The sequence below is a fragment of the Alligator sinensis genome, unplaced genomic scaffold, assembly GCF_000455745.1.
Source record: "Alligator sinensis unplaced genomic scaffold, ASM45574v1 scaffold1225_1, whole genome shotgun sequence".
NCBI lineage: Eukaryota > Metazoa > Chordata > Crocodylia > Alligatoridae > Alligator > Alligator sinensis.
In genome coordinates this window covers 25,531-42,474 of record NW_005843325.1, presented here as the reverse complement: position 1 = coordinate 42,474, position 16,944 = coordinate 25,531, and the positions used below count along the sequence as shown (strand labels likewise).

The 16,944-nt window shown below is 42.7% G+C and overlaps 1 protein-coding gene across 3 annotated transcripts in view; it reads left to right on the top strand.

Annotated features, from left to right (window-relative positions):
• The first annotated feature begins 65 nt into the window (after nt 1–65).
• Nucleotides 66–16,944, top strand: part of LOC102376087 (protein hinderin-like) — a 19,110-nt gene continuing 2,231 nt past the window's right edge. The window contains exons 1-5 of one of the 3 annotated variants that reach the window (XM_025194855.1): nt 66–353; nt 1,384–1,419; nt 3,074–3,204; nt 8,876–8,970; nt 11,182–11,209. In XM_025194855.1, the coding sequence (XP_025050640.1) occupies nt 329–353; nt 1,384–1,419; nt 3,074–3,204; nt 8,876–8,970; nt 11,182–11,209 (315 nt within the window). In that variant the 5' untranslated portion in view covers nt 66–328. Of the gene's footprint in view, nt 354–1,383; nt 1,420–3,073; nt 3,205–8,875; nt 8,971–9,878; nt 10,703–11,181; nt 11,210–16,944 lie in introns of those variants that run through there. The other 2 variants (XM_025194854.1, XM_025194853.1) reach the window with 2 other exon arrangements.

Genomic DNA, 16,944 nt, shown 5'->3' with positions numbered 1-16,944 from the left:
GGGGCTGGGAGGGGGCGGAGGTCTGTCCAGCCGGCCCACACACCCCCACCCCCACCCGCAGGCACACGGGCTGTGCGTGGGCCCGTCAGTGCGTGGGCCCGTGGGCCTGCCTGGGCCCGTGTGCCATTAGACGCCAGTGGGTAGACGTGCAGTTTCCCCGGCGTCCCCCTCAGCGCTGCCTCTCTGCGGACGTACCTAGGGGTGATGAGCAGTTTTCCGGTCGCGTGAATTCTCGGACTCCTCCGACGACTTCGGTCCTGATGCCCCTCTCGGGGTCATGATGACCGTTGGGGATGGCTGTTGAAACCGGTGGGATTCGTACTTTGTCATGACCGCGCGCCAGCGGACTCGATGTATCATCGACTGTGCTCCTCCGGCGCGCTGTAGTTACAGCGTGTCAGAGCAGCCTCGAGGCGCCCGAATAGTGGAGGGGAGTGTTTGAAACCCAAACCCTGTGGCATTACATCTGAAAACGACCTGGGTTGTCAGCGGTCGGCAAACTCGTGCGATTGAGTTTCGTAGTCCAAACGTGAGATCTGCCAAAAATAAGCAGCGTAAATAACAGCGTAGCGATGAGGTTTTTTCCCCCGCAGTTTTGGGGCATCTGGATTATGCCGCAGACGAACGTCTTTATTTTTGCTTAGCTGAGGAAGAGACTCTGTGGGCTCACCTCTGCCAGTAGCCGTGGCGGGGTGGGGATTTGGGCCCTGCAGGTAGTCCTGTAACACAAATAACATCCTGCTCGTTATGTCCCGGAAGGTGTAAACCAGATTCATAATTATGGCCCTGAGTTATTGGAAAGATAACTTCACAGCTATCTCAAAACAAGTACTTGATAATTCCCCCGACCTTCAGCTGTTATCTGTCACATGATGAACGATCAGCTGAGGGTGAGGCCACTTCCTTCAAATCTTGCTCTTTACTCTGAGCTCCGACTTCCCGTGCGCACAAGTGAGCGACGGCTGCAGTGTCAGTGTGAGCTTATACGGGTTGTCCCCAAAATTTACCTCTTTTGATAGTGCCGCGGTTTAAAGCTAACCTTTAATTCGTATCAACTTTTTCACTTTGTTACCTTAATAGTTTAACTTAAGTGGGGCAGGTCTCCTGGATTTTTTTTCTGGATGGCTGCTAAAATAATCTTTACTTAGATAAAAGCTGATGCACAGTGGAGGGTTGATAACACTGCTTTATCATACTTAGCATGGCTTTTTCTGGTGAAGTTTGTGTTTTGATCATTTGCAAATGGTAGAGAACCAAGAATGACGTCAAGCGAACAGTCTTCTTGAAAATCACGGGCTTAATTATGTTTTCATGTTTCTTTTTGTACATCTGAACTTGGGCTTTTTCTGTGTGACTTATTTCCTTTAATGAAATGGCATGCAGTTTCTGATGAAGAACAGCCAGTGGTATATGTTCCAGGTATGACCTCATTGTAAATACTTTTACTTTGGCAAAGCTAAGTTTTGCAAAGATTGTGTGTGTGTGTGTGTGTGTGTGTGTGTGTGTGGGAGAGGATGGGGGAGGGAAAGAATAAGAGGGCACATTTGAGGTTTTTGTGCTTTTGAGGGGAAAAAGGGGTTATAATAGATGACCTATTGCCTGCTGTTTGTAAAGCTGTACAGGCCAAAGATGAACTGTTTCAGGGGACTTGTTACAAAGCAGACATAGCATAGTAGTTTGTTCTGTCTGTAGCAGAGGCAGGTTTTTACATCCCTGAGTTCTGTTAAAGCCTCAGAGAGGTTCAGGTCCTCAGCAGGCTTTGGAGGGCCCAGTTAAATCACTCCTAGCTTCATAAGGACAGATGAAATTTTGCATTAGGTCTTCTGGGATAGAGGGGGAAGTGTCTAAGTTTCTGCTGCTCTCTAGAATTTATAATCTTGTTAAGTGTTTTGAAGCAGGGCCTTATTGCAGGTACACGAAAGTTTAGGTTCTGCTGAATGACACGAAAACCTGCTGTTATGTTCAGGGTTTAACAAGTAAAATGAAGTGTTTGTTGCAGGAGTAGACCACTAGTTGCAAACGTCATTGAGAAGTTTTGAGGAATTTGGCTTTTAAAAGAAACAACAAAAACCCCCCTGTTCACGCAGTTGGGTTAAAAATGGAACAAAACTTGCAAGCCGTAGTGACAGGGCTTCACAGCTTGTCTGTATTTACTCTGAAATTGTTGCTCATGTACAATGGAAAGTACCAGTAACTCCAGGAACTTTTGGTGGCTTGGATGGAGATGGAAAGGCTCATAAAACAGTGTCTTCACATGAATTGCTGATTCTCTTGGAAAATTTGTAGATGTACTTGCTTTACAAACTTATGTTTAAGTGAAAAATAGGAAAGCAAGCTTGTGTTTCTAAACATTAATAGCGTAATTCCAGAGTCTAAAATCAGGTTTAGCCTTGCTTCATGATGGCCTGGTCTCTTATAGTTTTGACACACCATTGTAAGGCCCCAAAAGTCTTGGAGTTGCTAGGGGTAGCACCATCACTGGACTGGAAATAATATTAGCAGTAGAATCTTTTTACTGAATACTTGCCATATTAAACATAACAATAGCTGTAACATGGGGAGCAATTCATCTTGGGCCCCAACATGCAGTGGTAGATTGTCTATGTAAAGGTAAAACTTTAAAGTGAATCATGTTAGCACTGTAAGGGCTCTGTTCATGGTACTTAATTAACCCTTGTTTTGAGGACATCACAGGAGTGGCTTTGGTTTATGCTTTTCTTTTTAAGTGAACATGATTTTTGCACTGAGCCTCAGTCGGAGGACAGTGGGCATATTCCAGGTTTGCTGTCTTTTATGATTTGTTTGCAGAATCCCATGAATGTTCATGTGGTTGGCTACAGCCAATGCATTCTGCCTTTCTTCGTGACAGTATTCAAACAAATATTTTGTATGTGGAGGGAGGGGAGAGGCTTTATAAGGAGCTCCTCTGAGATGGTGGTATATTCTGAAGAATTTTCTCTAGTTCAAGCAAAAATTAATTTGATGGCCTGCGTTTTATGTAGGATGCAAGGCATTACAACAGTTCCTTTTGCCCTTAATAATCTATGAATCTTTTTTTGTCTTCAATCTGTAGGAATTTCTGCAGAAGGAAATTTAAGAACAAGGCGCATATTAAGGGCTCAAAAAGCTGAAGCAAAGCTGAAGGTTCCTGCAGCTGCTACTACTGCTACCATGGATCCCATTAGAGAACCGACAGGACAGCAGGTCAGCAGGCGTTAATGCTGCTCATTTTGAAGAGTTCAGATAATCATAAAATAGGTGTGAAGCATCAGCTTGCAAACGTTTTAGAGTACCATGTCATTGTTGCTTTTTATTACCTTTACATAATTGCAAGCATGCACAAGTTCTTCTGAAGGGGAGTCTACCATCTAAAGGCAGTAGAGCCAAAACAAGCACAAATAGTGTGCTGCTGAGGCCGTTAAATATTGTATTTCTATGCAGAGAAATATTGGCTTGGCCATTACTGGCTATTAACACAATAGAAGTAAATCTGATAATACATTGACCATCCGTTTTCTGCACCCATCAATTATTTTGGGAGGTTGACGTTCAACACAGAGAAATGCAAAGTCCTGCATTTAGAATAGAACAATCCCATACACTGATATAGACTGGGGACTGACTAGCTAAGTAGAAGCTCTGCAGAAAAGGACCTAGGGGTGACAGAGGACAAGAAGCTGAATAGGAGCCAGCAGTGTGCCCTTGTTGCTAAGAAGGCTAATGGCATCCTAGGCTGCTTTAGTAGAAGTGCTGCCAGCATGCACTTAGAGGGAAGTGATTCTTCCCCTCTGTTCAGAACTGGTGAGACCACATCTAGAGTCCTGTGTCCAGTTTTGGATCCCGCGCTACAGAAAGGATGTGGAGAAACTGGAGAGAGTCTAGTGGAGGGCAACAAAAATGGTTAGAGGGCTGGGGCACATGACTTCTGGGGTGAGACTGAGGGGGGATTGAATAGCAGCCTTCAACTCCCTGCAGGGGGGCTGCAAAGAGGATGGAGTTGGACTGGTCTCAGTGGGAGCAGATGACAGGACAAGGAGCAATGGGCTCAAGTTGCAACAAGGGAAGTTTAGGTTAGATATTAGGAAAAACTTTCTCACCAGGAGGTTAGTAAAGCACTGGAACAGGATACCCGGAGGGGTTGTGGAATCTCCATCCTTGGAGGTCTTTAAGACCCAGCTAGACAAAGCCTTGTCTGGGATGAATTAGTTGGGGCTGGTCCTGCTTTGAGCAGGGTTTTGAACTAGATGTGACTTCCTGAGGTCCCTTCCCACCCTAAATTTCTGTGATTCTATGTGTTCATCTGTGAAACATGATTTGGCTTTTCTGTTGGCATGAACCAGTAGTGTCTTACTTTACTGTTCCTGTGTCAGTCACCTTGGGCATCACTTCCATTCCCCTTGTCATGCTGAATCAGGATCTAGGTGCTATTTTTTGCACACTGCACCCAGCTATCCAGATTGCATCTAAATCTTGCTGCTTCTTTCTGCATGATACCTTTAAGCCCAGCATGTCCTGTACAGTCAGGCATCTGAAACTTTTCTTCCGGCTGATTTACTACATTATCATTCTCTACCACCTTCTCTGTAAATACTATCCTGCTCCACCTATGTTCTTTTTAAATGTGATTGCAGGCCTTGTTTTGCTGTCTTGTTTTCTTAACCATCTCTCCAGTGGTGGCTCCTCCTCCATCAGATCACATACTAACTGCTTATTTTCATTTTTAAGGTTCTTTTTGGGTCTGCCTCACCTAATCTGTCATTATTTATTTATTCAGGTGATTTATATGCTTACAGCAAGAGAAACAGAGCAACTTAAAAGGGCAACTACCATAAATAAAGGAAAATAACAAGTAAAACAAAGTAAGGCAGAGATTTCTTGGGCTTATTTTTGTTTCTAAATGCCTGCCCAAATGGAAAGGAGTTGCAGGGAGTTCCAGAGCTAAAGTCACTGCTCATGCTGTTGAAGTGTTGATGTACACTTCCACTCTGCCAATGCCAGTCCTGATTGCCCAGTTGTCAAATTCCTTGAAAAAACAGTGTTTTGTACCATGCTGTTTCTTACACGTAGATATAGCTCCACTGAAGTGCTTATAACCTGCCTCATTGTCCTTGAGATTCCTTACAGCTCTCCTCTGCTGTCTTGCTTATTGAACACTTGAGAGTGGTTATGTAAGCTGCTGTGCTCTGACCATTGCTACTTATGTTGTTTATAATGGTCTCACTGATATCTTGTGCTTCTCCATTTGTTTGCCTGTACCCATCTGCCGTTCTTCATCTTGTGACTAGACTGTGAACCCTTTTGAGCAGAGGCAGTTTTTTTGTTGTGATTAGGCAGTGCCTAATGCTGAAGTCTTGATCCGTGATTAAATTCCTCCTAGTTACCATGTAACAAATAATGATCAAGTGGGATCAAAGTTTGATTGATTTATTTATATGTATGTGCTGCCCTTCTCAACAAAGGCTCAGAGTGGCTTACAGCAAGACATGGAAACAACCTATAAAAGCAAATGGAATAGGATCTGGAAAGAAGAGTTCTTTAAAAAGTAGTCTGGCTACCTAAATGCCTACCCAAATAGGAAGGTCTTGTAGTATTTCTGGAAGATGTCCAGGCAGGGGCTCTGACAGGCCTCAAGTCAGAGAGAGTTTCAGATCTGAGGAGCAAGTACTGAGAATCACTTCCCACATGCTTTTGGCAAGCAAAGTTGGCTTTTTACCTTGGTTATTTATGGTGCTGTCCCATTGCAAAATGTTCATGGTAACTTAGCAACTCTGGCTTACCTTTATGAAGATAGAAATAATAATAAGATGTATTAATTGCCACAGGTGAGTGGGGTTACCTAGTCCTAGATGCAGCCCTTTGTCACAGGTGGTAAGAATGTATCACAAAGGCAGACCTGATCTCTTCACTTTGATGTGTTTCATAGTTATAAACTGATCCTGGTTTTCTCTGATTTAAAAATATCCCCACTTTTCAGTTAAAAAGTAACCCCAAATCCACATTTTTCTGTGAGTTAACTGAAACACCACTCATATATGCATATATATATTTAGTGGTGTTTTATTTTAATCATGGAAAAAATGTGGATTTGGGGTTGCTTTTTTTAACTGAATATTGGGGATTTTTTTAAATCAGAGAGAACCAGGATCCTTGGTTATAAAAAAGGAGGGGTCGCTGACCCTGATAATTGCAGAATGGTTCATTAAAGAAAGTGGTCTATGTTCCTCTCTGACTCGAATCCTTCCTAGCAGAGTTGATCTGATCTTTCATCATTCACGTGAATGATCAGAGGTCTATATAGAAGTCATGTGGTAGTCTTTTTGCTTGTGTCTGAAAATAAGGCCCTGTCAGGTTTGAGTAGACCCAGCGTAGGGACCTTGGGTAAAATGTATCCTACAAGACCCTTCCTTCAACACTGCTTGTGGCAACAGGAAATGGAAAAGTCAGAAATGAAGCTGACGGGAGAGTGTGACGATACTTGCAGCACTTGCTCAGTACAGTTGCTTATGGGCCAGTGAATACTGAAGATTGCTGGTTTGGACATCAAAAATCCCACAGCACTTTTTATAAATCAGGTGTTTTATCCCCAGTGGCCTTGGCTTAAATTGTTGTCCCTTCCTGCCAGATGGAGGTTGCCTACCAATATCCATGTCAACAGATGAGTGTGCATGCAAACTTTGTGGATGAAAGGTTGAAAAATGCAAATTACTGGGTGAGACTTCCCTGACTGGTTCCAACCAGGTGGACAAGTGTGAATCTGGTCAGAAGGTAGCTTATACAGTCTCATTTGTGCAGTGAGATAATGGTATCATCAATCCCCATTCTAAGGAGTACTCTGCATGGGGAGGTGAACGTATAGTATAACTTGGAGGCCATCCCTTCCCTTGCATCACTTGCCCATACCTCCAGTGCCACGAATATGCAAGGACCAGCTTTTCACATTTTGTCTTTGGGGTATAAACCTGACGGTGTCTCTGAGCGCAGCATAGCTTAACCTCGGTTTGGGGGCTGCCTTGAGGGGGTCTGTAATCTACCCCGTGTAAAATTCTTCTGGGCCAAAGACACTCTTGTCTTCCAGTTGTGCCTCATTTTTTGTTTTTGAAAGGAAGAGATGACATAAGCACCAGCTGCTGCTTTTGTAAAGAATTTACAGCAGACATCTAGGGTACAGCCTTCTTCTGCAGACATTTTTAACCAAGAGACTGAAGCCTTTTAGTATTTGAGGTACATACTACTGAAACCCTTCCATTCAATCTTAAATATAAGTCAAATTCTAGTGTGAATTCCCTGCCCCTCATGTAGCTGGGGTGGGGGTGCATGTGAGAGAGAGAGAGAGAGAGGAAACTCTGAAATCACACCTTGATTTGAAAAATTATGGGAAAAGTTTAACAATGAACCTTCATTGTGCAACCTGGCGTTTCCAGAGAAAATATATTCAAATAAAAATCAAAGAGCTTTAACTTGAGGGGCTTTGGGGTATGGAATAACACCACTCTGCGTAAGATCACCTCCAATGTCTCTATTTGAAAAGCTGCTTTAAAATCATTAGCTTTGGGACACTGGTTTAACACCATCTGCTAAAAATGGAAGGACACATTTTCCCCTTGATGTACACATGCAAGTCCCATTAGCTCCAGTAAGGAGTTTGGGGGGAAATCGGTGTTGGGGAACGGGATAGTCCCATTATTGTTAAAGTTGTACCTTTAGCAGCTACTTTTTATTGTTCTATCTATTAGACTACATCTTATTGTAAGGACTGAATACGTCTAGAAACATATATTATTACAAATGTCATTCATAAGTGGTTATAAGATCTGATTAGCCAAAAATAAACAATTACGATTGCTTCCACTTAACTTTGATTTCTGTTTAATCTTACCAGAGTCTTGGATCAAATAACCATCGCTTCCATCACTTCTCTTCCGTATCTGTTCTTATCCTACTGTTGGCACTGTAGCATCTGAATGCCTGAGTCTGGCATCAGATGGCTCAATCACTGGTTGTGCAGAACTGTTCTTTGAATAAGGCTAGATCTGGATTTCATGGAAATAGAGTCCTATCTAATGATAGCAAAAGCAACAATATAACAAGTGGCTTTTAAATACTGTGCTGTGGAGTACCCTCTGGTGGACATTGATAAGAAATACATCCACTTCACTTGAATAATATACTGGAGTGGACCTGATCAAAAGAAGAGAAAAATCCAGGATTACATATTCATCATGAGCTTGTTTGTGGGGATTAGAGGCCGTGGCTAGATGGGAGTTGAATAAAATGCATGTTTTAAATGTAATGGACAAGAACAAGCAGTAGCGAAGTGGAGAGGCAGCTTGCTTTGTTATGTACAGATAAGAAGATGATGAAATTTAACAGGAAGTATCCTAATTTCATCCTGATTGCTCTAGGTTTAATTTCTTTAGTTCAGTGTGTCTCGTATACAAGCTCTTTGAAACAAGGACTGCCTATTTCAATTTTTTTTAAGGTTTCTTACACACACAGGTGCTCAACTTGAGTGGTCCATTTGGGTGTAATTATAATGAAAGTAATAAGTCCTAGACTTCTGGGTCTCAAGGACCCATTATAATCATCTGTTCCGACCTCCACCATGTTGCAGGCCTATGAATTTCACTAGGAAACTGCATGGAGCCCAATAACCTATGACTGAACTATAGTTCCCTTAGAAGAGCTGACCACAAAACTTGGTAAATTGGACCAAATTGATTAATTACCCTGACTGTTAAAAATATCCCCCTTGTTCCAGTCTTAGTATGTCTAGCTCTGATTTCAAATTGCTATACCTTTGAAAGGCCTCTGATATCTCCTGAAGTGCTTATTCCATATAAATGACTGGTTTTTAAATGCAGATTTTAATTTTCAGGTCACTAATGAGGGAGGAATGAAGAGCGCTTCTTTAAAGGATTTATGTCCTGAGGACAAGAGACGAATTGCAAACTTAATTAAGGAACTTGCCAGGTGAGAATAAGCTTCACCTGAAAATGCATTATGTTTTGAGAGCCAGTCTTCTGTTTAATGCCAAACCTTGTAGAACAGCGTTCTGGAACCGTGTGTTTATTTTAACATAAGTATTATGCTGAAGGAGGAGGGGTGAGCAAGCGGGAGACTTGGTAGCTTCCCCTTCTTCCTTGACAAAAATGGAAAACAAAAAAGTAAGTAATGAAAACTAAAATCCTCATTCTGCAAATTTCAGGAGTTCATCCACGTGAAGGCTCAAGGCTTCAGTTGCTATATTGTGTCTTTTTTATATGTGCAAAAAATATACTTTAGGTTTGTCCTTCGCTTTTTTGCAGTTGTCAACTTTGCCAGGTTGGCACCAGTTTCATGCCAGCCAGTGAGCGAGTTTTAAAGTAGAAATGCAATTTAGAGGCAGTTCAGAGGTGTTGATAAAAGTAACTATGGATGCATTAACTTGTAGTTTGCCCACTTACAACAATAAAAGGTTCAATTTCAGTTGCTTGTGTAGGGGTCTTTTTCTTTTCTTGTAATTCTCTGAAAGGTGGTGGGGATAGGATGTTGCAAGCTTTAAACTCTAGAAAGGGCTATTCCTTTCTGTCCAATATTGGGTAGGCTTGAAAAATAAAATCAGTGGTTTGAACCACGCATTTTAAAATGAAAGAAGGATATTAGGAAACCTACACTTTTCTGTACTGCCTACATCTTTGAAATCTGTGTGGGGCACTTGCTGCATAGCACCTGTATGATCCTCTGTTTCTGCACTAATTACTTCTGCAGCAGTAGGATAAAACTGAGATAAGCAAAATCCCAGGCTAGGCTCTTGCTGTGGTTCATAGATGAAGGCTGCTGTGCATGGGCCTAGTGTTGGAATTCTAAACATCAAGATTTGTGCCTCTTTTACTCTACAGGTTGGATCAGTTGGAGCAGGGAGAGAAGAGGAGTGACAATAAAACACGTTTTAGCAGAATTGGAACTTGGAAAGAGGAAGGGGAACTATATATAGTGGGGATTGGCAGATAAAAGAAACAGTCAGTTACTCTCTCCATTATAGTCTTTAACACTCCTTTACACACACTCACACCTCCCTCCCTTCTAAGAAAACAGAATGTGTTGGGTGACCAGGCTCTTGGGGGCAAGTCTCTGTGCATACAGCCCCAAGCATGTTCACAGCATTTGCATAATAAATAGTAATTGCTTCTCAATTAAACAATAAACACACCTATCCCCAGATCTTGGCAGGAATTTACCTTGGGTTCCTTACCTAATTGTATCTTTTATTTGTGGGCTACTGATAGATTTTTTTTTCATGTTTCATGTTAAAAACAAAAAAGAACACGTGGTCTTTCAGGATGAAAGAGAATCTCCAAAATATGGAGGTGCATTCTAGCATATAAAAACATTGTCCTTACAAATTCTAAAAACACTTTTATAACTTTTTTTTTTCTAAACCATGGATAGCGGTCTGCTTTCCAATACCGGTCAAACAGATGGGGAGGCTGGGGTGCAGCGTACGTGTTACATTCAAGGTCACACAGTAAGTCATCCACGCAGGCAGGAATGTTTTGTCTTGTCATCATCATCTCCCGGACCATTTTGCCTCCTAATAACTTGTGCCAGCCTACAATTTCTTTGCTGTACTTTTAGTAATTTTCCAAGTTCTTCATGCTTATAACTCGCTCTTATCCTGCTTCATGTCTAGTTAAGGCTGTCACGAAAAATAAAATTGTTCAGAAGCTTGGTTACAAATTGTCAAATGTTGGAGCTATTCTGGACACTGGTGCCGTTGTTGATGTATAGGGGTATAGTCTAACACTCGGAAAAAACCCTGTATATTACATTGTTCCTCATAATCCACTGCTCCCAAATGAATACCAGCGCACTAACTCATTTGAACACTGGATTCTTTTTAAGTCTCAGATGCTCTGATTTTTCCCTGAGGACAGTTTGATATTTCTGCCTGACATTTCTCTGAAGAAAAATAGAAAGTGCAGCAACATTAATTTTGCAAAGTAAAATTAGTGGAACACTATTATTTTATTTCAGATATCTTTTTATTTTTAAACCTCATCATATTTTTATTGAATATAATTAAAAGTCGTTTGCAGGGTAATAGGGAAGTTAAACTTTTTAATACCTCTCACCTCATCACTTCTTTTAAAGTCTCCATAATTTTCTTCCCTTGTTGGGTAATGATGGGCTTTTTTTTTGCAGGCGTCAGGACGTTCTTTGCTATTTCCAGGTAGGAAAAAAACATCAAAATGCCTACACTTCACAGGAAGGCTATTTTGTGGTAAATGATGATAATGCTGATTGTGCCGGAGAGAACCTTTGCAGGTTTGGATTTTGTGAAAATGGCACAGTAGTTTGGAGTAATTCCTTTATGTTTATTTCAGGATCATGGATAGAAATTGCTTGGTCAATAATTGTCTGTTTTGAGAGATTTAAGGAAGAGGTAAATTTCTGGCTGTGGGAAGACAGTAATAAAACTCCTACTGACTGTCTGAACCAGACCTTGAACCAACTTGGGTTATTGACCCATCTCATCCTGACTCCTGAAATTTAATTTATACCTGGAAAATCAAATGTCTTTCCTTCACTGCAGTTTTGTACCCGAGTGAAGTGTGTGTGATTGTGTGTGCTTCCAGACTCCACTACACGTCTCTAATAGCACGAGAGCATTATATTTTAGAACTTATTCAAACCCAGGTGTAATAGTCTTAGCATTAATAGTATCCTGCCTTTGAAAAAAAAATCCACCCACAGTCCTTGGAAACCCCTGCAGCAGAAACAGCAGACTCGAGGGCTGACATGCTATTAGGTGTGAGGGACTTGCTGAAATTGAATTTTGAGACAGGGTTGAAAGAAGGGACTGAGTTGGATCTCCTCTAATCCTCCTTTCACGACTAAATAATCTTAGTTTTTTGCACTCCATCACCTTCAAATCTAACAATCGCTTTCCTTTATCTTTGGACGTTTGCAGTCTTCTATATATTAAGGTGAAGGGACACAAATAGGAGCTGTTGTTCTAAGTGAAGCTGGTCCATTGTCTCGTACCATCTACACAATTTTTTTTGTCATTGCGAAGTACATCAAACACCCTGTTTACTTTGCTTGGTGCTGTATGGGCCTCTTGTTCCACTGTCCATAGTGACTAATGATGAAACCTCAGAAACCTGGTTCAGACAACTTTTTTTTTTTTTACATTCCAGCTGGACCTGACTCTTTTTGGAGAATTTCTGAGTAGGGATTAATCATGGTGAATTTCCTATATTGCTTTTGGTGTTGGCTGGGGTAAGAGGAAGAGTTTAGGGTATAGTGGTGGGTCTAACAACTCAACGTTTTCATAAGTATTCTGAGATCTTCATAATATCAGCAAGATGTTTCTGGCCTGGTCATGTTGGTGGCAGGACTAAGTTAGCAGGCACAATAGGAACAAGTTACACCATTGCTCTGTGCAGGGTGTAGGAGCCCAGGAGGGCAGACACTGAGTTTGCATCACTGCAGATTATCTTTCATGCAAGCTACTCCAGAAATCATTATTAACCTATGTGATGAAATGAGTGGTAACATGGCAAGGGCAGCAGAGACGATTCACTTCCTTTTGCTTGCTACCGGCATTGTAGGTGTCTTGGTTCCTTCCAGAGGAGTAATGAGGTATCGGGTGGGTAGGGGGTGGCTTGTGGCCTGTTTCATGCTAACGACTGCCTAAGTGCATAGAGCTGCAGTGGATGCATCTACACATGCAGTTAGTGCAGCTGAACAAACTCCAGTGCAAACTCAGTTGGAGTTTATTGCTCCTAGGCACAGCTTTTACATGTATGGCTGGGATTGTAGCACACTGAGGTAGGGTAGTAGAGCCCTGGCTGGCAGGGTCCCTGGAGGGGGTCAGCCTGGCAGCTTGGAGTTGCTCTGCCCCGGCTCTGTGCTGCGGAGGGGCTAGCTGGTGCTCGGTGCTACAGTGCAGGGATAGACGGCAGGCAGCCTCACACTGTAGCATCCTCATGCCCCAGTTAACCCTGGTCACCATCTACATGTGCATTGTGACGAAGTAAATAGTAGAATAGTGCTTGTGTTGGGCAGTACTATCCTGTGGCAGAGTTAATTAGTTGACTCCGGCCTAATAACACTGCTTGTGTAGACAGTGATGCTTTCCTGTGGAGCTAATTAGGCTCCACAGGAAAGGCTAATTAGACTGAGCTCCTGGAGTACAGCAAATCAGAGGTAAGGGTGACTCCCAGAATGAGGAGAGCTTCCAGAAAGGTGGGAAACAGCTTCTCTTTGGTGCTCTTACTTATCTCCCATTCCCACTATGCCTGCTGGACCCTGCCCAGGCTCTGAGCTGCCTCCTCCTCCTGCTTCACCTCCTGCTCTGTTTGAGCTTCCTATCCACCATTCTTCCTGTTTGAGGATGCTCAGCTTGCTGCTTTTTTAAAGCTGAGCCCATTCTCAAGAGTCTTCCTGGAGACCTGTGAGCCCTGCTCTTCCCTTCTGAAATGATCAAAGTAGAGAGGGGCTCTGCTGCTTTGCATCTATCTCATGCCTCATCCTTTCCCCAGTTCCCTCATGCTGTCACCTTAGGTCTCGGGTCTGTGTAGGTAAGTCCTTAAAAATTATACTGCACACATGGGTAAGGCTTCACACGGTTCAGTCTTTGTAGCATCCATCCTTCATAGAAATCGTAGAAAATGAGGGCTGGAAGGGACCTCAGGAGGTCACATCTAGTCCAATCCCCTGCTCAAAGCAGGACCAGCCCCAACTACATCATCCCACCCAAGGCTTTGTCTACCTGGGCCTTAAAATCTCTGGGGATGGAGAGTCTACCACCTCTCTGGGTAATAACCTGTTCCAGTGTTTTACTACCTTCCTGGTGAGAACATTCTTCCTAATATCTAACCTCAACTTCCCTTGCTGCACTGTGAGACCGTTGCTCCTTGTTCTGTCATCTGCCGCCACTGAGAACAGTTCAGCTCTATCCTCTTTGCCCCCCCCCTGCAGGGAATTGAAGGCCCCCTCGGTCTTCTCTTTTCCAGACTAAATCAGCCCAGTTCCCTTGGCCTCTCCTCACAATTTATGTCCCCCAGTCATTTTTGTTGCCCTCCACTGGACTCTCTCCAGTGTGTCCACATCCTTTCTGTAGTGGGGGGCCCACAACTGGACACAGGACTCCAGATGTGTCCTCCCCAGTGCAGAATAGGGGGGAAGAATCACTGCCCCCCATTTGGTGGCAGCGCTCCTACCAATGCAGCCCAGGATGCTGTTAGCCTTCTTGGCAACAAGGGCACACTGCTGGCTCATATTCACAGCAGGGCCTTTGAGCACAACTTTTCAATAAGACTCTAGTCAGTATTTCTCAAACCGGGTGCTTTGAGACACTTTCAAGGGTGCTGTGAGGTGCCACACAATGTTATCTCGTAGGTGTGCAAACATGATTCACAAGGTGAGCCCAGAGTTTTCAAATGGGGATCCACAGTGTGAAGAACAGTCTGATCTGTTGTGGTCTTTCTGAGTTATTTGCAACAGAATTATTGCTCTAGGATTTTTCTGTAGTTGAAAAAGAAAAAGTGACAGTTAAGAGCTGGCATTTTCCTCAGCTATATTGAAGGGTGCCTCAAGTCGAAAACGGTTCAGAACCACTGCTGTAGGTACTTATGTCCTGTGAATGGTCAGTGAGACGTAGGTCCAGATCATATTCTATCTGTTAAATGCCTGAATGATTCCATTTCACTCTGATTTAGTCTGAAGGCTAAGATGGTTGCGTGTTACAAAAGGATGCGTCAGTATATATTTTGAGCAACTCGAGCAGGGTGAAATAGGATCACACGTAAGCGCATAAATGGACTTAAACATCTAATAGGATAGTGCCTGTCACTTTTAAAAATGGGAATTAGGGTCTCAGTGCTCCTGAAAATCTTCCCTCCTCTCAATGTTGCCAGTATGCATCATTAAGGTAACGCTTGCAATTTGCTAAAAGGACCTGCAAAGTTCAGACCCCATCAGCCTATCTGTTATTTACATTTCTTCGCTTTGGTCCCCATGGTTTTCCCCATCTTGGTTTACCAATCCACAGCTACCCCTCTGCATTTTGATCCCTGAAACTCATTTCTTTGGATGCTTGTTGCAAGTAAAACCATTATTTAAGAAAAGCTTGCTAACTCATTCTTTATGGTCTCCTTTTAACAAGTTGAGAGCTATTTGAGTTAGGGGCTACCCTTCCAATCTCATCTTGTTCATTGTTGGTGTTAACAAGTAATTATATTTTGACTCTTCCCCTGTGCATTGCCGAGCGTGATTTCATCTGTCATGCTGTGCAGTGCCTCAGAAATGCTGCATGGAGTTTCTCACCATTCTTTATGCTTTTTACTAACCAGAATACTATCAATACTATTGATAATTGCTATCTCGCTATCGGTTCTTCCTCTAAATCATTAGTAAAAAATGCAGTCCCTATTAGTGGCTCTAATGCAGATCTCAGGAAAACACCACTGCTAGTGAGTGGGATTAATGAGCTTAGAAATTTCCTGAGGAATACTATTGTTAAAAGGATTTTGCTTCTGCACTGAAAATCTCTCTAAATTCTGGAAGGCCCTTCATAGAAAATATGTAGGACCTTAAGTAGTCGCATCCAAAGTTATAGTCTGATGAGAGATGAATTTAAAATGAGTCTTGAAGAAAGGTTTTTATTTTTTTTGTGTGTCCTGTACCACAAGGTTTATTGAACATAAATTGTGCTAGGAGACAGATTGCAAGTTTGGCAGTAAACCTTGAAATTATTTTATTGGTTTGCTGTCTTTGGTTTCAGCTAGTAATAATGCATTTGCCCATATGAACAATGGCAACAAAGAAGTCGTGCATGTTGAGAGATGGCCTGGTAGAAAAGTTTCTGCCCTTTTGCAGTTAGTTTGGTTGCCTGTATAGTTTCCTACCATGGTCAGAAGAGAAGCAGGTGAAAAAGCCTCTTTCTGTATATAATAAACTAAGCAAAGTTTTTGGCTGCAAAAAAGTCCTGCCCTATATGTCTAAAATGCTTGTGCTGTTACTGCCAAAAGGCAATGCGACAAGTATATAAAAACCCCCCTGAGCCTTGTATGAGACATGGCATAAATCCAACATAATCTGACGAAGCTCTTTTATTTTTCTGTAACTTCAGCCTCCTGTGAGTAATTGTCTTCTCTATCTTATCTGCCCTTTATGGGCTGTCTCCTGCTTTGGGATACATAAGCATATGTTGCCATGTATCTTATGAAATAGCTCACTGCTTTCAGTCATTTAATGCCTAAGAAATGTTGCCCTATGTAGCTGCATATGGGAGAGCGTGACTGAGCTCTTGTGCTCTGTGCGCTTAAGTACGAAGGGCAGCACTGTGCGAGCGTGATGCAGACCAATACAGCTGACAGATCTGAATCTAGAGAGATGCCTGGCCTCTCTGGCAAAGGAGGAGAGGCTAAATCTGTGCAGGCCTGTCTGCCGTTAAACACTTGCTGATGTTGGCCAGGTTTTATACTTGTGAGCATGGCCCTTTGCTTTCATCTGGTGTTCTCAGCCTTCTCCTAGTATAGCAGCATCCTTGCAACTAGCAGGTGACTCCATGCTTACACGAGCCCTGGCAGCAATTGTTGTGCCTCTTTTTACCTCCTGACTCTTTTTTTTCCTTTTCCCCCCTCAATTTTGTCATTGTATGATGGCGGTTTTCCTTCCTTCTTTCTTCCTCCTGCTTTCTGGTTCCTCCCTGTTCCCCATTTGTTCCCATACCAAAAGTTGCGTAGCTTTCTGGCTTCTCATACTTGCAGGAGTGCTGTAGGTTTGGAAAAGAGAAATGTGCTCACGACATGCCGAATCTGAGCTTGGTACTCCTCTTAGATCTCTCTGTGGGAGTAGGGATGGATGGCAGGCAGCTTTTCAAGAAGCCATCGGTTGCCTTATTCACTGCAATAGGGCTACGTTTTAATGGGAGTTGGGGTGGAACCAGTGTCATGC